The sequence below is a fragment of the Sander lucioperca genome, chromosome 24 (assembly GCF_008315115.2).
Source record: "Sander lucioperca isolate FBNREF2018 chromosome 24, SLUC_FBN_1.2, whole genome shotgun sequence".
Lineage (NCBI taxonomy): Eukaryota > Metazoa > Chordata > Actinopteri > Perciformes > Percidae > Sander > Sander lucioperca.
The window spans coordinates 3,141,677-3,156,296 of record NC_050196.1 but is presented as its reverse complement, the minus strand read 5'-3'; the positions used below and the strand labels follow the sequence as shown (position 1 = coordinate 3,156,296).

Here is a 14,620-nt window from a genome sequence, read left to right as displayed (position 1 = left end):
TCCAGATGTTTTTTCTGGAGCGGACGGCTCTCTTACCTTGGACAGGATTGTGACGAGGGAGCGGGCCAATTGGCCATCAGCTTCGGGGTCATAGAAAGACACCGCCTTCCCAATGTTACCACAGCGGCCAGTCCTCCCAATACGGTGGACATAATCATCAATGTTATTAGGGAGATCAAAGTTCACCACATGCTGTACATCTTGAATATCCAGACCGCGGGCGGCTACCGAGGTTGCCACCAGGACTGGACATTTGCCAGAGCGGAAGTCTGCCAGAGCTTGCTCTCGCTCCCGCTGCTCACGATCACTGCCAGACAACACAACTCATTACTATCTGCATTAATACCAAAGTAAAAATACAGATTCCTGGACACAACACTTACCCATGAATGCTGGTAGTCAAAACCTTCTCCTGGCACAGGTAAGTGGCAATGAAATCAGCTTGTCTCTTGGTCTCCACAAACACCATGGTGCGCTCCGTTCCTGCAACAAACACCAGTCGTCAAAATAAAGACTAAGACAATCAACACAAGCTCCAGTTCCATCATGGAATACAATGTGCTTATATTTTGAGCTGTAATGAGCTGCAGAGTGCTTCATGTTTAAAAGCTATATATTGCAATGTAGCATTACATGCATAATTCTGTACAAATAACCCTTTGAGTTTCCAAACTTATCTGAATACATGGTCAGCTGCAAGCCTTTTCAGCATCAAAACACATTTTTAGTGTCTAGTCTTAGCTGATAGAATTCTAATTATTTACACAAATCATTAAAAAATTGATTCTTGTCCTTGCTTTTATTTTGATGTTTTCTGAAATTTGGAAACCAAGAGGCTGATAAAATAGCTATGAAAAACTTTACCAGTGGTCCTGAGAAAGTCAAGGAGCTGCTCCCTCTTGGAGAACTTGGTGACTTGGATAAATGTCTGCTCCACATCACTGCAGGCTCCGCCGACCACACCCACAGCCAAGAACAAATAGTCTGTCTTGAGGAAGTCAGCTGCCATTCTGCAAAAAAACAGTTTCATATTCATATATGCTAAGCTCACTTCTACTGTATTTTTTATATATATATATATATATATATATATATATATATATATATATATATATATATATATATATATATATATATATATATATATATATATATATATATATATATATATATATATATATAAGATTAAACAAGAAATAGACCTCTGGATGTCTTCCGGGTAGGTGGCACTGAACATCAGAGTCTGGCGGTTCTCTTTGGATGGCATTTCAGGGAAGCCCACCAAGCGGCGCATGTCAGGCTCAAAACCCATATCCAACATCCGGTCAGCCTCATCGAGCACCAGGTACTGCAGCTTACTCAACCCAACCTGGAGCCATTCACACCATTCAGTTACAGTATAAGCCTTCAAATAAAGACTGTTTAACTCTGATGTTATCAAATGACTGAAAATTTCTAAATTAGTTTACCTTTCCTCTTCCAATCATATCCAACAATCTCCCTGGTGTTCCACACAGCACATTGCACCCCCTTAAGATGTCTCTTATTTGGTGTCCAGTGCTGACTCCACCATATACCACTACTGGACGCACACAAGTCCTACAACAGTCAGATGACTCAGATTAGAAGCCAGGAGAATGTGCATAAAGTTATACATTGCATCTTTAATCTGTGGGATGTACAGGGCTGAAAGCAAGGAAAATGTTTATGGCTGAAATATTTTTGGGGGTTAGGAGAAAGAATGGAGGAATGGGGTGGGGGGGGGTTTCACAAAATTAAGAAATTAATTAAAAAGTAACATGTTGGGTATCGTTAGGACTTTATCAATAATACTCTTATCGATACTAGGCCTGAACGATTAATTGCATTTGCGATAATATCGCGATATGTTAAAACACGATTTCCTAATCACAAAGTCTGTGATTTAGTCACATGACTCACGAGAGCAAATCAGTCTGCACTCCGCAGAGAAAGCATCAACTAGCACGCTAACGCTACGCCGTACCTTTAGCTGATTTCTGTCATTTAAACAAAACTTTTACAGCCATTTTAATAAAATGAAGGGTTTTATTCAGGCTTGAGTCCATACATGCAGTTAATGAATACAGGCACACAGAACTGAAGGCTTGGTTGGCAACGATTAGCTCTGATTAGCGGTTAGCAGTTAGCTCTGTTATAAAGATATGGAGTGGAGGAGCTGCCACTGAGAGGGGTAACAACCACACTCTGATAAATGACATTCGGGGAGCTTTCACAGTAGCGTGGCCGCGGTGTTTCAACAGTTTTATTAGTACAGTTAATCCCATGGCAAGAACACCAGCAACTAACGTAACGATAGCCTCTCTGAGCAAGTGCACATGGCACGCAACTTCACGAGGGGGTGGGGCTGGAGGCAGCTCCTCTCTGTACACTGTAAAAAAAAATACACTGGTGGGTGGGTGGGGGTGTGTGTGTGTGTGTGTATATATATACACTATATTTTTACTTATTTAACTGTCTAGTGTGTAATTGTGTGTTCATACTATAAAATTATTTGTTTGTCTTTGTTGAATAACACAGAACACAAAGCTTAAAAAAATAATCAAATCGCAATATTTGGGAAAAATTTCCAAAAATCGTTCAGCCCTACCTGTCACGATAACAAATTTTGCTGAACGATAAATTGTCCCAGAAATTATTGTGATAAATGATAATATCGTTCTGAGACCATTTTCATCTAATATAATGACATAATAATGCAGGTACACCTTTTCAAAGATCAATAAACTTTTATTTCTAAAGAATATTTAACACTGGAACTGGAAGACATTTTAAATATCCACAATATGTCTTTGATCTCCTTTAGTATGTCGTCTTTCACGCTGTTGTACAGTTGTGGAATTGCCGTTTGTGACACATATGTTCTCCCAGGTAATTCATACTGGCTGTCAAATGTTTGCAGCATTAGTCGAGTGTTTGTGATAGACTACAGACTCTGTACTGCATTTAACAATTATTTATTAAACACTAAATATTAAATTTAAATAATACATTATATCTATTTCTATGTGACTATCTGCCACATGGCGAGTAAATGTTTGTACCAAAATAGTTCTGTTTTTCAGTCTTCATTTTGGCGAAGGTGCAGCTATACTTTCTTCTGCTCCTCTGCAGGTCGGAGCCACACACACACACACACACACACACACACACACACACACACACACACACTTCTGTTTACTGACAGCTAGCGTTTACCTTAGGCTAATTTATTAGCTAGTAATTGGCGATTTTTGACAAGCAGGTAACGGAGTCTCAGTTCACCGTCCGGGAGCCTCTGACACACTGACAGCTGTAGGCTTGTACCGGTTAATGTTCTGCGGAAATCAATCTCTCTCTCGCTAGAGGGTTCACTCCTCGTTACGCTAAGGAACCGAGAGTGGTCCTCTAGTCTCTGGTAGAGAGCGAGAGAGAGAAGGAAAACAAACAAGCATGCAAATGGAAATTATCGGTGCCGGAAAAATTATCGAGCGATTAATTGATTTATTGACTATCGCGACAGGCCTAATCGATACTCCATATAGGTTTGGCTCTTTATACTCTTCTTTTGCGTTACTATAATTGCTTTTTTAAATATTTTAAAATAAAATTTAGAACAGGATTAGAAATTAACGTTTGTGTAAACGCAAGAATGACTGGTAAATCTATCAAATCTGTGCAGTGGAGAGGGGGGAGGAAAAGAGCAGGAAGCGTGTTAGTCGGAGAGTATAAAGTTAGCAGTAACGACTGCTGTGAACGTAGCAGTGCAGTCTGTGTACAGTTTGTCAGTGAATAAATGCTACAGCTTCCCAAGACCCCCGTATCTTGCTTACTACCTAAAGTGGAGTGGGTCAGACTCAGTGGGCTGACCTTTGAGGGGGACAAGCTATTCTCATTTAATTGCCAAGCCGCTTCTCCAAGTTTTGCTTTAGTGATCTCTTCCTTGCAGCAAATGACAACCACTAGTCTTTATACAAATAATTGCGCGATGACGTCACCAATATGCAAATGAGCGTACGATATTATCTGCACCGAAGCGCTTTATTCATTTTCTTTAAAATGGCCTGAGCTGGAATTCTGGCACAGTGGCGCAGAACTTGAAGCCCTGGGGGTGTTTTAAACATCTTGCTGGGTGATTAAGGGGTTTGGTTTAAAAAATAAATAATCTTAAAAGCCACAGTCTAAACATACCCATAAGCAAACTTCCTGGCCTCCAGATAAATCTGGTTGATGAGCTCCCTGGTTGGGGCCACGATGATGGCTTCAGGCTCCTGCAGCTCACTAAAGCTGCTGGCTGCTACACCATCTGCCATCAGCTGCTGCAGAATAGGGAGCAGGAATGCAGCCTGGTGGAGGAAAAATAGTTATACTCAATCCACAAGCAAAGTAACAGGCCAGTGTTTGCTCTCTTATCTCACCGTTTTACCAGATCCAGTCTGGGCACAGGCCATGAGATCTCTGCCAGCAGAGATGATTGGGATGCCGTGCTTCTGCACTGGGGTTGGCTTCACATAACCAGACTTGTTGACATTTTTTCTCAGGGACTCGCACAATGCTGCCTCATCAAAAGTCTAAAGGAAAAAAGGTTTGAATTGTTGAGTGAGCAGTCCATCCACCACTTAAACAGATGAAACACACCAGCTTTAAGGGACAGTTCATTTATTACCATATGGTTGTTTTAAGGTACATCCTAGTAAAAGCTATTAATGCAAAGTTCTACTGATTTTATTGGTAGACATCCCAGTGAGCTGGAAGCTTGTCAGGCAAGTTACAATATCAGCGTTTCCACTATGTACATTTAGCAGCGGCACACATCTGCTGCTGTATTATTGCAGAGCTGTCTGCTTCACCGAACTTCAACTCAAACTTCGAACTCAAGCGAAGGGTCATCCGCTTTTTTTCCTTTGCTCAACAGTACAAATAAAATAGAATAACAAAAATAAATTCTTGTTAAAATAATTTTGTATGCCCTTATAACAATATTTAAGATGGGTGTAATATAACTATTGATTAAGTTACAGAATATAATTTGTACAACCTCTTCTTAAAGTCTAGATGCTGTGAAACCGTTAACACTTCTGATACTCATGTAATCGCACAGAACGCCAATGCGATTGTGATTAGATTAATCGTGCAGCCCTAAGTAGTGGGTAGAGAGTGAAAATGTGTTCTGAGATGCCCACTGCAAAAGGTGTTATGCATCTGGAATTGAATTGTTCATTAGCTATGTGTCATATCTGTCAAGCTGAAGGACTCCGTAAAATAGATTTTATACTCTGAGAAAAACCGCACAACTGGAATGTAATTTGAAGACGTGATGCTTTTGACAAACCATTGCATATAAAGCAAACTAAAAAGCTAAAAAAGGACCTACATGCTGTAGTCACTTGTAACAATACTGTTAACTTTTTCAGCTGTGTCAGTATAACCTGTTCATATGGGACCACAACCCTCCCTTTGTGTGTTGTAATCTGAGCTTCTCCATTCTGTTTTGTAACCTGTCCGTCCACGCGTGCATGATAGTGCACCCGAGTCCCTCCCAGTATGTTTAGTTTGACAAGTTTGATTGCAGTGTATAGCGCTTATTTTTTATTTTACCTATTCAAATCCATGCTGCATGTGTAGACATATAACTCACCATTATGACTGCAAATTATAATTTTGTCCAAGATTGTTCAATTGGTTGATTAATCAGCAAGTCTGTAACATTAAATGCCCATCCACCACTTTCCAAAGCACCCAATTGCTTTTAATGTCTTACAAACCAGCTAATATAAATTAAAACTTTAAATATTTATCAGCGAATTTATGAAATATTTTATTTCAGTACTTCTTACCATGATAGCCTGCGGTGGGTTGGTTCCACTAACATCTACCATGATGTCATCATACTTGTCAAAGTTAATGCCTGACTCATAGTGGGAAAAAATGGAGTCCTCATCGTCAGGGAGGGTTGGGGGAACATACGTGACCTTCGGCCCTGCAGGTCACAAAGGAAAAATGTTATGTGGTGGAGGAGTAGAACAGGCTTAACGATAATGCTCAATATATTTACACTGATTAGTTTGTTAACTTACTGTCACCATCGTCTGCATCCTTCCTTTCTGGATCATTATCACGCCCTGTGTCAGATAGATGTCAGTCACATCAGTAAAATGTTACAATTCCAACTGAATAGCTAAAATCAGTTAATCATCAAAACACTATTACAACCATGAGAGAAGACCTCCTCATCTTTCCCACGGTAGCCTGCAATGATACAAGACACACTCAACATTGACCAATATTAACCAACATGAAATAAATGCTCTTCCAAAAGAGTGACGCTTACTTACCTCCACCAAAGACTCCTTTTGCACCCTGGTCATTACCTTTAACACATTTATATATTACATATATTACCATTACTGATCTGCTCATTACATTCAAATTAAGACTTGATTAGCAAAACTTCTGGTTTTTAGAAAACCATCTTTAAGAAGAAATCTGGCCTGCTTCCCTACAACATGACTACATCAAGATACAGGGTACCCCCAGGATTCCTAAGTTAAATAAAGGACCACCTAGGATAAAATTGAAAGCCAACTTCATAGCCATATAATTAAAATAAAAGCGTGGATTTTAGGAAAAGGAAAGAATTGTTTACCAAGTAAATTAACAAGTACAATATAATATTGTATATAATACAACACAATAATTAATTCACAATGGCTCTGTGAGGTTGTTTATACTATAAAAGATATTTATCTAGGTGCCTGAACAAAACACAAGACCTTTGTAAACGAAATGTACTACTTTGTGAATGAAATTTAAAACTTTGAAGGCTTTGTTTTTTGAATATTAAATTTAAGACTAATACTTTTAAGCCCCCGCAGGTACCCTAAAGCAAGGGTCTTCAACATTCTTTAAGCCAAGAACCCCTTAACTAAAAGAGAGAGCAGGGACCTCTTACTATATTGTATAAAATGAACATGTATGGCTGCCTAGAACTTTGATACATACCTTTTTTTGCACAGAATACTAAGCCAATTAAATAGCCTAATAATTGTTGGCATGATTTTATAAATCATCATACACAGTAAATCTTTAGGATTAACTGTATCGGTGGATGGCTACCTTAGTGACTACCTTACCTATAGGCCAGTACGCCTATCATCAGTGGGGATAAAATATTTGCTAATATAACATGAATCGTTAAGACTCTCTTTATTGAAAAATTAAGACTAATTTGGAGGCCCCTCTGCATTGACTCCGAGGACCCCCTAGGGGTCCCAAACCCCCTGTTGAAGATGCCCGCCCTAAAGAAATACCTTGTCTGAAACCACCTCCTCTGCTGCCTCTTCCTCCTCTGCTTCCTCCTCTAAACCCTGTTCAAAACATACAGTATTGAAATAAATATTCACACGCATTACATAAAAAGTATTACTTTGTGTAAAATAACTTCAGGTTAATAGTCAACTAGGGTTGGATACCATTCATATTTTTTCCAATTTGGTTCCAGTGGTACCTTTTTAACGGTACTTTCCTAGCCTGACAAGCCAGACCCACATCAAGATGTTGGGTCTGGGAACTCACCATTGGCAGGGCTCAATCCAAGGGGCGGGATAAACGGTTGTCTTTCAAATTCCCTCTGCACTCAATAGCCAACTTTTGCTGTATCTGGTCGGCAAAACTCCGAACACATTTTCCTTTTTTAAGAATGACTTCAGTGCTTAACTCCAAGTCTTTCAGTCGCGGCTAAAGCCGATTCAAAAGACCGCTGTTCGCCAGCAGCAGCCATCTTCTTTGTTTTCAAGTAGCAGGGAATTCACGCGGAACCGTCCAACTCTGCTGTCCTTATGTTAAGCCTGCCCACAGACTCCATACACGGTGTGATTGGCCTGACCAGAATTTGGTTTTTCCAGCTCGCAAGCCAACAGAGAGTTGCTAGACTGACCCTGGCTGCAAATTACATTTGCTGCCGCTAGGGTGCGTCTAGATTTCTAGTCTAGTACTTTCCCTCTTTAATAACAAATTAATTTGTTGTAAAACATAATTCCAAACCTATTTAACCTATTTACTTGGAATTTTTTTTAATCTAGAACATTTTTCAAACACAAAATACAACACCTCCCTCTTCCCTCCCAAACCCGTCCCTACAACCTATTAAAATCTAATTAATTTCTTACACTGCAACTTATTCTTATATTTGCATCTTAATCCAGTGTTTTTCAACCTTTTTTGAGCCACGGCACATTTTTTACATAAAAAAAATCCTGCGGCACACCACCAACCAAAAATGTTACAAAATGACACATTGTAGCCCAATAAGATCAGAATCTGCATTTTCCTTTTTAAAAACATATCAATCAGTTTCAGGCTTACATCGATGATCTCGGCCCTACTGCCAGTGCTTACATCCTGTTACTGCCACCAGGTGGTAGTAATTATATTGTCTTACATCAACAAAGTCATTATTGCGCTATACTGCCACCTACTGACACAGAACAGTATTTCATTTCTCTGCCAGTCATCACATTGCAGGCACAGATGAGCAACAATGGCAAAATATTTGCAGTAACTCAATAAAAAAAAAGTGTTCGACCAATTAAGTAAAATCAGATAATTTCCCAAGGCACACAGGGCAATCTCTCATATCTCTGTGCCGCGACAGTGGTTGAAAATCACTGTCTTAATCTATTTTAGCCTGTTTTTATTTTATTTTTTTAATTGCTGTTTTAAGTAAAGCACTCTGAATTGCCTTGTTACCAAAAATGTGCTATACAAATAAAGTTGCCTTGCCCTACAACCTGCAGCCTGTCAGTCAGTCACCGGACAAGAGAACACCGTTGGGCCTACAATCTCCATCGGTCAGTCAGGCAAAAGGGCATAAAGAACCCTGGTGTGCCTGCCTGTCTTGGAGGAAGTGTAACGTTAACTGCACCGTGACCACTTTCGTCTCACTATTATATTATATTGCAGTGAATGCTGTCTGTGTGGAGTTTTGAAAAGTGTAACCACACTTGCAGCCGCTTTCGCTTTCCCGGCCTTGCCGTGACTCACTGTAACTTAAAACTTCCGAAACGACATACTTTTGCTCCGTACGCACCTCTGCGTGTGTCGGAGCCCTGCTCTCTGTCAACATGCAGAGAGGACATAAGCTTACGCACTCTCAGGTACCAAACTTTTTCACCATTTGATTTAACGTGAATCGGTCCTCGGTAGTACTGACGTAATTCGGTCGGTATCCAAAAAAGTACCGAATTCAGTACCCAACCCTACAGTCAACAGACACCTGTTGTGTGAGGGCGATAAAAGAAAAAAAGCACCAACCATTTCCACACTCTCCAGCGCCATCTCCTGTAAAATCAAGGCAATTCATGTAGTCAGCTGAAATGTCTTTAGGTCAATCACTGTCAGAATACACCCGATTCCAGCATTCTCAGAACCAAATGTATAAAGACATTACCATTGAATTCACTGCGATCCGTCCTGCCAGATCCCCTGCCACGCCCTGATTGAATAAACATGCCATCAGGACACAATTTAAAAAATCCTGTACAAAGCATTCAATTGAAAAGAAATCTGCCAACTGACCCCAACATGATCTGCTAATACAATATTCTCTTTATATATTGTTCAGAAGGTTTAATAGGCAACTTCATGATGACAATTGTCTCAGGAACCAGTCTCATTCAGGATGCTTCTTGTGGTTTGTTAAATTACTATGAATGTTTTGATACTTGCAACAGCAAGCTGACTTCCTCCAAGAAAGCCATATTTCAAACATACAGAGACTAGTGTTTATTATTCACAAAAGGTTTCAGAGGAGTATTCAAATTTCCGGGCCAATAACAGCTATAATTAATACCGATGCCAAGGAGGTCATGTTTTCGGCTTTGTTTTGTCAGTCTGTCAGGAGGATTACTGAAAAACTGATGGCTGGATTTTCATGAAACATAGTGAAAGGGTGTAGCACGGACCAACGAAGACCTCTAAATCTTACAGGTGATCCAAATCAATTTTTTTAAACTTTTGCTAAAGTTGCGAGATAGAGCATTTTGGCTGCATTCATGTGGCGTCTGAATAATTGGACAAATGAGATCCTGACTGGGGAAAAAAAAAAAAATCATGTTTACGGCCTCTCAATTTGGAACTTTAACATGACGGAGGTCTTAAATTTCATTACTGAAACAATAGTAATTTTAATATCTTACTTATCGACCAATAATATATCAGCAACCGCTATATCATGCATCTCACTCTACAGCCAGGACAAAATTATAGCATTACCACACAATATAAGTAAATTAAAAAAAAATAATTTTTGTTCCACTGTATTTAACATTTCACTCAGGGCTACAACTTTTACACAGTCAAATCTGAAGTAGAACGGTACATTTTCTGTCTGTGGTTAATTACAGTTCATGTCTCACCTCTGCCTCTGAAACCACCTCTATCTCCTCCTGTACTGTTCCAGTCACCCCCATCTAAAAAACAAAACAAATTGGAGGATCAGTAGCACCAATGACTGAGTAACTGACACCAGTTAAAATACTGCGCGATGCTTACCATTCCCATTCTCATCACCACCTACAAAACAAGACAAATTATTTATTAGCACAATTCAAAAGGCAATTCAAAGTGCTTTATACAATCATTAACATACAAAGCAAATAAAACAGAATTCAACAATCATAAAACTGTAAACAAAGTGTAGGCATGCAATCTCTAAATGACTGCAGACCTATCTGTAATGTGTCCTGAGATAACGTCCGTTATGATTTGAAATAAAAATGTAACTGAATTAAATACCGAGTAGTTTTGCACACTGCATTTATTATCAAAGTGTGAGGCAAAACTGATGTTTTGCAGTTCATATTGTTACTTAAGCTATTTAAAAGTCAAAGTATGCTATTCAGTGACTCAACTAACAACAATTTCACTACTTTTAAATAAATATGAGATGGGTTGGAACCTGAGGAGAATGAGCTTTTAAATCCTTGTCTGCCTCTGCCACCACGACCTGGAGAGAAACAGAAAAACATTAAATTTCCAATTTCAAAGTGGTTAGTGTTCATTCTTTCTACACTTACCCCTTCCAAAGTCACCAACGCCAGTGTTCCAGGAGTCTCTTTGTGTGCCTAGAAAGGTGTTCATGTCCAATGGTGCATCATCTTAAATGATATAGTAATTGCTTGCACCCTTTATTTGCAGTTACAATATTCACAAGATTCCGAAGATGCTCAAGAACAGTTCATTTTACTAACCTGACTCCGCCAGATGGATTGCTTCGCATTTGCTCGGCATATCCATCTGGGAACTTTACGTTGGAGAACTTTTGGGAAGGGGCAAAAATACTGGTTAGCTGATTGGATAAACCATCTGTCTATCACCACCTATGTTGGTGATAGACGGGCCAAATCAACCAATCAGATCAACGATATATCAAACTCTTGCCGAAACCAGTCGGGAGAAGAGCAAAAACATCTTTTCCTCCAAGAAAAGCCTCCAGTGCCGTTTTTTGCTCTTCTTCCAATGAAGGAATACTTTCTAATTTGGATAAAACTTGTGCGATCGCTACGCTCATCTCATCCATGAAAGCCGCCGTGTTGTTTAGACTGAACAATCGCTTCTCGTTGCGTCACACCTAAACCCGCCTCAAAACCAACGCTGATTGGTCGGTCGTTTGGCGAATGGCTCCAAATTTTCTGTCTCAAGATGCCAGACTGATCTGCGAGTGGAAAACTGGAGCTCGCGAGATCAGGACGGTCTCACGAGGCTATCATTTTACATGCTAAAAGTGAATGTACAAGCACTATTAAAGCTTCAACTGTAGTGGCAAATAATTTAATAATTTGCGTACAGAGGTGTAAACATACCTTCACTTGAGGTGTGGCTGGTTAGTGCAATAGTACTAGTAGAAGTTTCCTGTAAAGATGAGTAAATTCATATCAGGTGTTGACAGTCTGGCTCCATAACAACAAAGCTGGACATAATTGACAAATGGTTCATTTTCGTTGCCGCTTTGACAGGAAACTCTTACCCCTTCATCCCACTCGTCCATTTTTGTTCACCTAAAAAAATAAAATAAATTAAACATTCAGATGCTAGAACTGTAGTACAATTGCACAATGTTACATAATGGTGAGACAGCCTGGTTACTGTTACATGAATCCTAGTGGAGACTCAGCAAAGCAGTTTGGGGAAAAAAAAATCATATCAATGGATTAATACAAATGTTGATGTAACATTAATTTGGAAACTGCTTAAAAAGGTGTCTTTGTTAAAGGCAGGGTTGGTAAATATTTTCAACACACACTTATATCTACCCATATATTGTTTGAAATGGTCTTTACACCCGACAGCAATAAATAATTTATGGAGTCTGATCTGTAGTTGCTGTAATCCTGTAAAAATGCCCACCAATCACTCGTGGTCCGCTTGAATAGAACCAATGAAATGCCTCCGTTTCCCGCTGCGTGTATGAGCCTGAGCTCAATGCAGCAGGAGTTACTGCAAGTCTACTGGAGAATGCAGGAGAAAACTCAGCAATAGTTTCCACTACCGCGGTTGAATTAGACATTAAGTAGTTTTGATGAGTGAAATGGACCTTTCCACAGCAGACGTTTTAACTTGTCACAGTAGAAAAAGCACAGCTGAAATTGGTAACATTAACGATGGCTCAATTCCATCAAGTATCCCAGTAAGCTATTTCAGTGAGTCAGCATGCACAATACCCGGGCCTCTCCTAAGTGGAATGCAGCCATCATTAATGGTTTTGACTACACCTGTGCTTTTCCTACTATGACACGTCAACATGTCTGCCGTGAAAAAGGTCTATTGCGGTCCTTTCGCCTCTCTGCTCTAAAGCAGCGGTGCACGTCTGTGTGTGGGGGAGCCCCGAGGGCAGGGGTTAGACGAGGAGATGCTACTTTTAAATTTATCTAGCAAGCTTTTCAACATTACCGACCCGGCCTTTAAAGCAACATTTTTCTTTCGTCCCACAAAAGTAACCTTTCAAAAGATTAACGTTATGCCACAGCACCAGCCAAATGCTGGCAAAATGCAAGTGGCTGGCTGATAAAATGTTAACATTCAAAGACGATTTTGAACCCTGCACATTAAGTGTAACCACCGACCTCGTGCTTTACGCAACGAAACCGTTAGGCTAATGTTAACTTTTAGCTAAAACACCAGACATAGCTAAATTGTGGGTGAACCATTAAGGACAAATATCAAATGCACTGGGTTGACCTTAAGTTTGATAAGTTACATAAAAACCCTTTATGACTAACGTCAACCTTATCAAGGTAACCCAACTTACTAGCTAACATTAACGTTAACCATGCATCTGCCAGCGAAGTGTGCGAAATTATCTTGCGCTACTTTTGGCTAATCCCGATTAGTAGCGGGACGGCTCACAGATGTTTCGACATGGCCTCATTCGTTATCAACACACCCAAGTAAAGTCGATATTTTTAAAGAAAAGTGGTTGGTAAGAAAGTGAATGAACGTTACATTTTGAAGGTGACGGCCATGTACGAAAAGTGATGCCCGTTGGCATAACGTTAGCAGGGTGTGGCGCTAACGTTAGCTAAAAAGAGCTAACTCCGCATTAATAAAGTACAATAAAATTGATAAAATATCCGTTCCGTTCATTAAATGGTTTACGAACGTACGGCGCCAATAAACATTAGTTAACGTAACTTCTATAACCATTACTTACTTTATCAAATGCTTCTCAATTGCAGTATGATGATTATCACCTTCGTGGCGTAGCTCCGCTCAGTCAAGTGTGTTGTGCGCAGAGTGTGCACACGTCTCCACTAACCAGCTAGCTAAGGTTGCCAGTTCCGCTGCTTTCCCGCCCAACTCGACTAATTCAAATCAAAACCCACATAGTTTATAAAATATGATACGTTTTATTATAAATTAAACTACCCAACAATATATGGGTCTATAAGTAACGTTACAGCTGAAATGATAAGCCGATTAAACACAGTTGCTTGACAGAACTGTTTTGATCGTTTCCTGTTTCTAAAATGTGAGGATTTTCAATGCTGGACTTATGTACGATCTTAAAGCCTTAATTGTTAATGTAGTGTTTCTGTGTAAATGTGAAAGAGAATTGAAGGTTAAGTAGCCTACTCATGGAGGTCTTGTGGCTTAGTTGGTTAAAGTGACTGTCTAGTAAACAGGGATCCTGGGTTCAAATCCCAGCAGCACATTGCTGTTGCAGAGATTACCTCTGTTTGCATTTCATCCACGAATGCTACCCTGGTAGCAAATAAAAAAGGTTAAAATAAAGGATAATTGTTTACCCTGGCAGTAGTATATTGACTGATAGATAAACTCTACCATTTACTATTAGTGGGCGTTATAATAAGTTCTTTCAGACCAGATTTTTTTTGCATTGAGTACTTTACTTTTAATACTAGTACATTTTCCTAATGATAGTTACATACTTTTACTTAAGTAACATGTTCAATGCAGGACTTTTACTTGTAGAGTATTTTGTAGTGTTGTATTAGTAGACTACTTTTACTTAAAGTACTTAAAGGATCTGAGTACTTCTTCCACCACTGTCTGTCATCTATACTGTGCTAATCAAATTTGCTGT

The 14,620-nt window shown here is 39.5% G+C and overlaps 1 protein-coding gene across 5 annotated transcripts in view; it reads right to left on the bottom strand.

Annotated features, from left to right (window-relative positions):
* Nucleotides 1-13,898, bottom strand: part of ddx4 (DEAD (Asp-Glu-Ala-Asp) box polypeptide 4) — a 15,073-nt gene extending 1,175 nt beyond the window's left edge. The window contains exons 1-21 of one of the 5 annotated variants that reach the window (XM_031302364.2): nucleotides 13,727-13,898; nucleotides 12,044-12,074; nucleotides 11,880-11,928; nucleotides 11,094-11,174; nucleotides 10,976-11,023; nucleotides 10,570-10,590; nucleotides 10,434-10,487; nucleotides 9,467-9,511; nucleotides 9,331-9,357; nucleotides 7,329-7,385; nucleotides 6,354-6,389; nucleotides 6,232-6,267; nucleotides 6,096-6,140; nucleotides 5,856-5,998; nucleotides 4,437-4,589; nucleotides 4,210-4,364; nucleotides 1,470-1,599; nucleotides 1,203-1,369; nucleotides 865-1,010; nucleotides 384-483; nucleotides 37-307 (exon numbers count right to left, since the gene is read on the bottom strand). In XM_031302364.2, the coding sequence (XP_031158224.1) occupies nucleotides 37-307; nucleotides 384-483; nucleotides 865-1,010; nucleotides 1,203-1,369; nucleotides 1,470-1,599; nucleotides 4,210-4,364; nucleotides 4,437-4,589; nucleotides 5,856-5,998; nucleotides 6,096-6,140; nucleotides 6,232-6,267; nucleotides 6,354-6,389; nucleotides 7,329-7,385; nucleotides 9,331-9,357; nucleotides 9,467-9,511; nucleotides 10,434-10,487; nucleotides 10,570-10,590; nucleotides 10,976-11,023; nucleotides 11,094-11,174; nucleotides 11,880-11,928; nucleotides 12,044-12,064 (1,785 nt within the window). In that variant the 5' untranslated portion in view covers nucleotides 12,065-12,074; nucleotides 13,727-13,898. The remainder of the gene's footprint in view (nucleotides 1-36; nucleotides 308-383; nucleotides 484-864; nucleotides 1,011-1,202; nucleotides 1,370-1,469; nucleotides 1,600-4,209; nucleotides 4,365-4,436; nucleotides 4,590-5,855; nucleotides 5,999-6,095; nucleotides 6,141-6,231; nucleotides 6,268-6,353; nucleotides 6,390-7,328; nucleotides 7,386-9,330; nucleotides 9,358-9,466; nucleotides 9,512-10,433; nucleotides 10,488-10,569; nucleotides 10,591-10,975; nucleotides 11,024-11,093; nucleotides 11,175-11,879; nucleotides 11,929-12,043; nucleotides 12,075-13,726) is intronic. The other 4 variants (XM_031302365.2, XM_035998408.1, XM_035998409.1 and 1 more) reach the window with 4 other exon arrangements.
* Nucleotides 13,899-14,620: the final 722 nt, after the last annotated feature.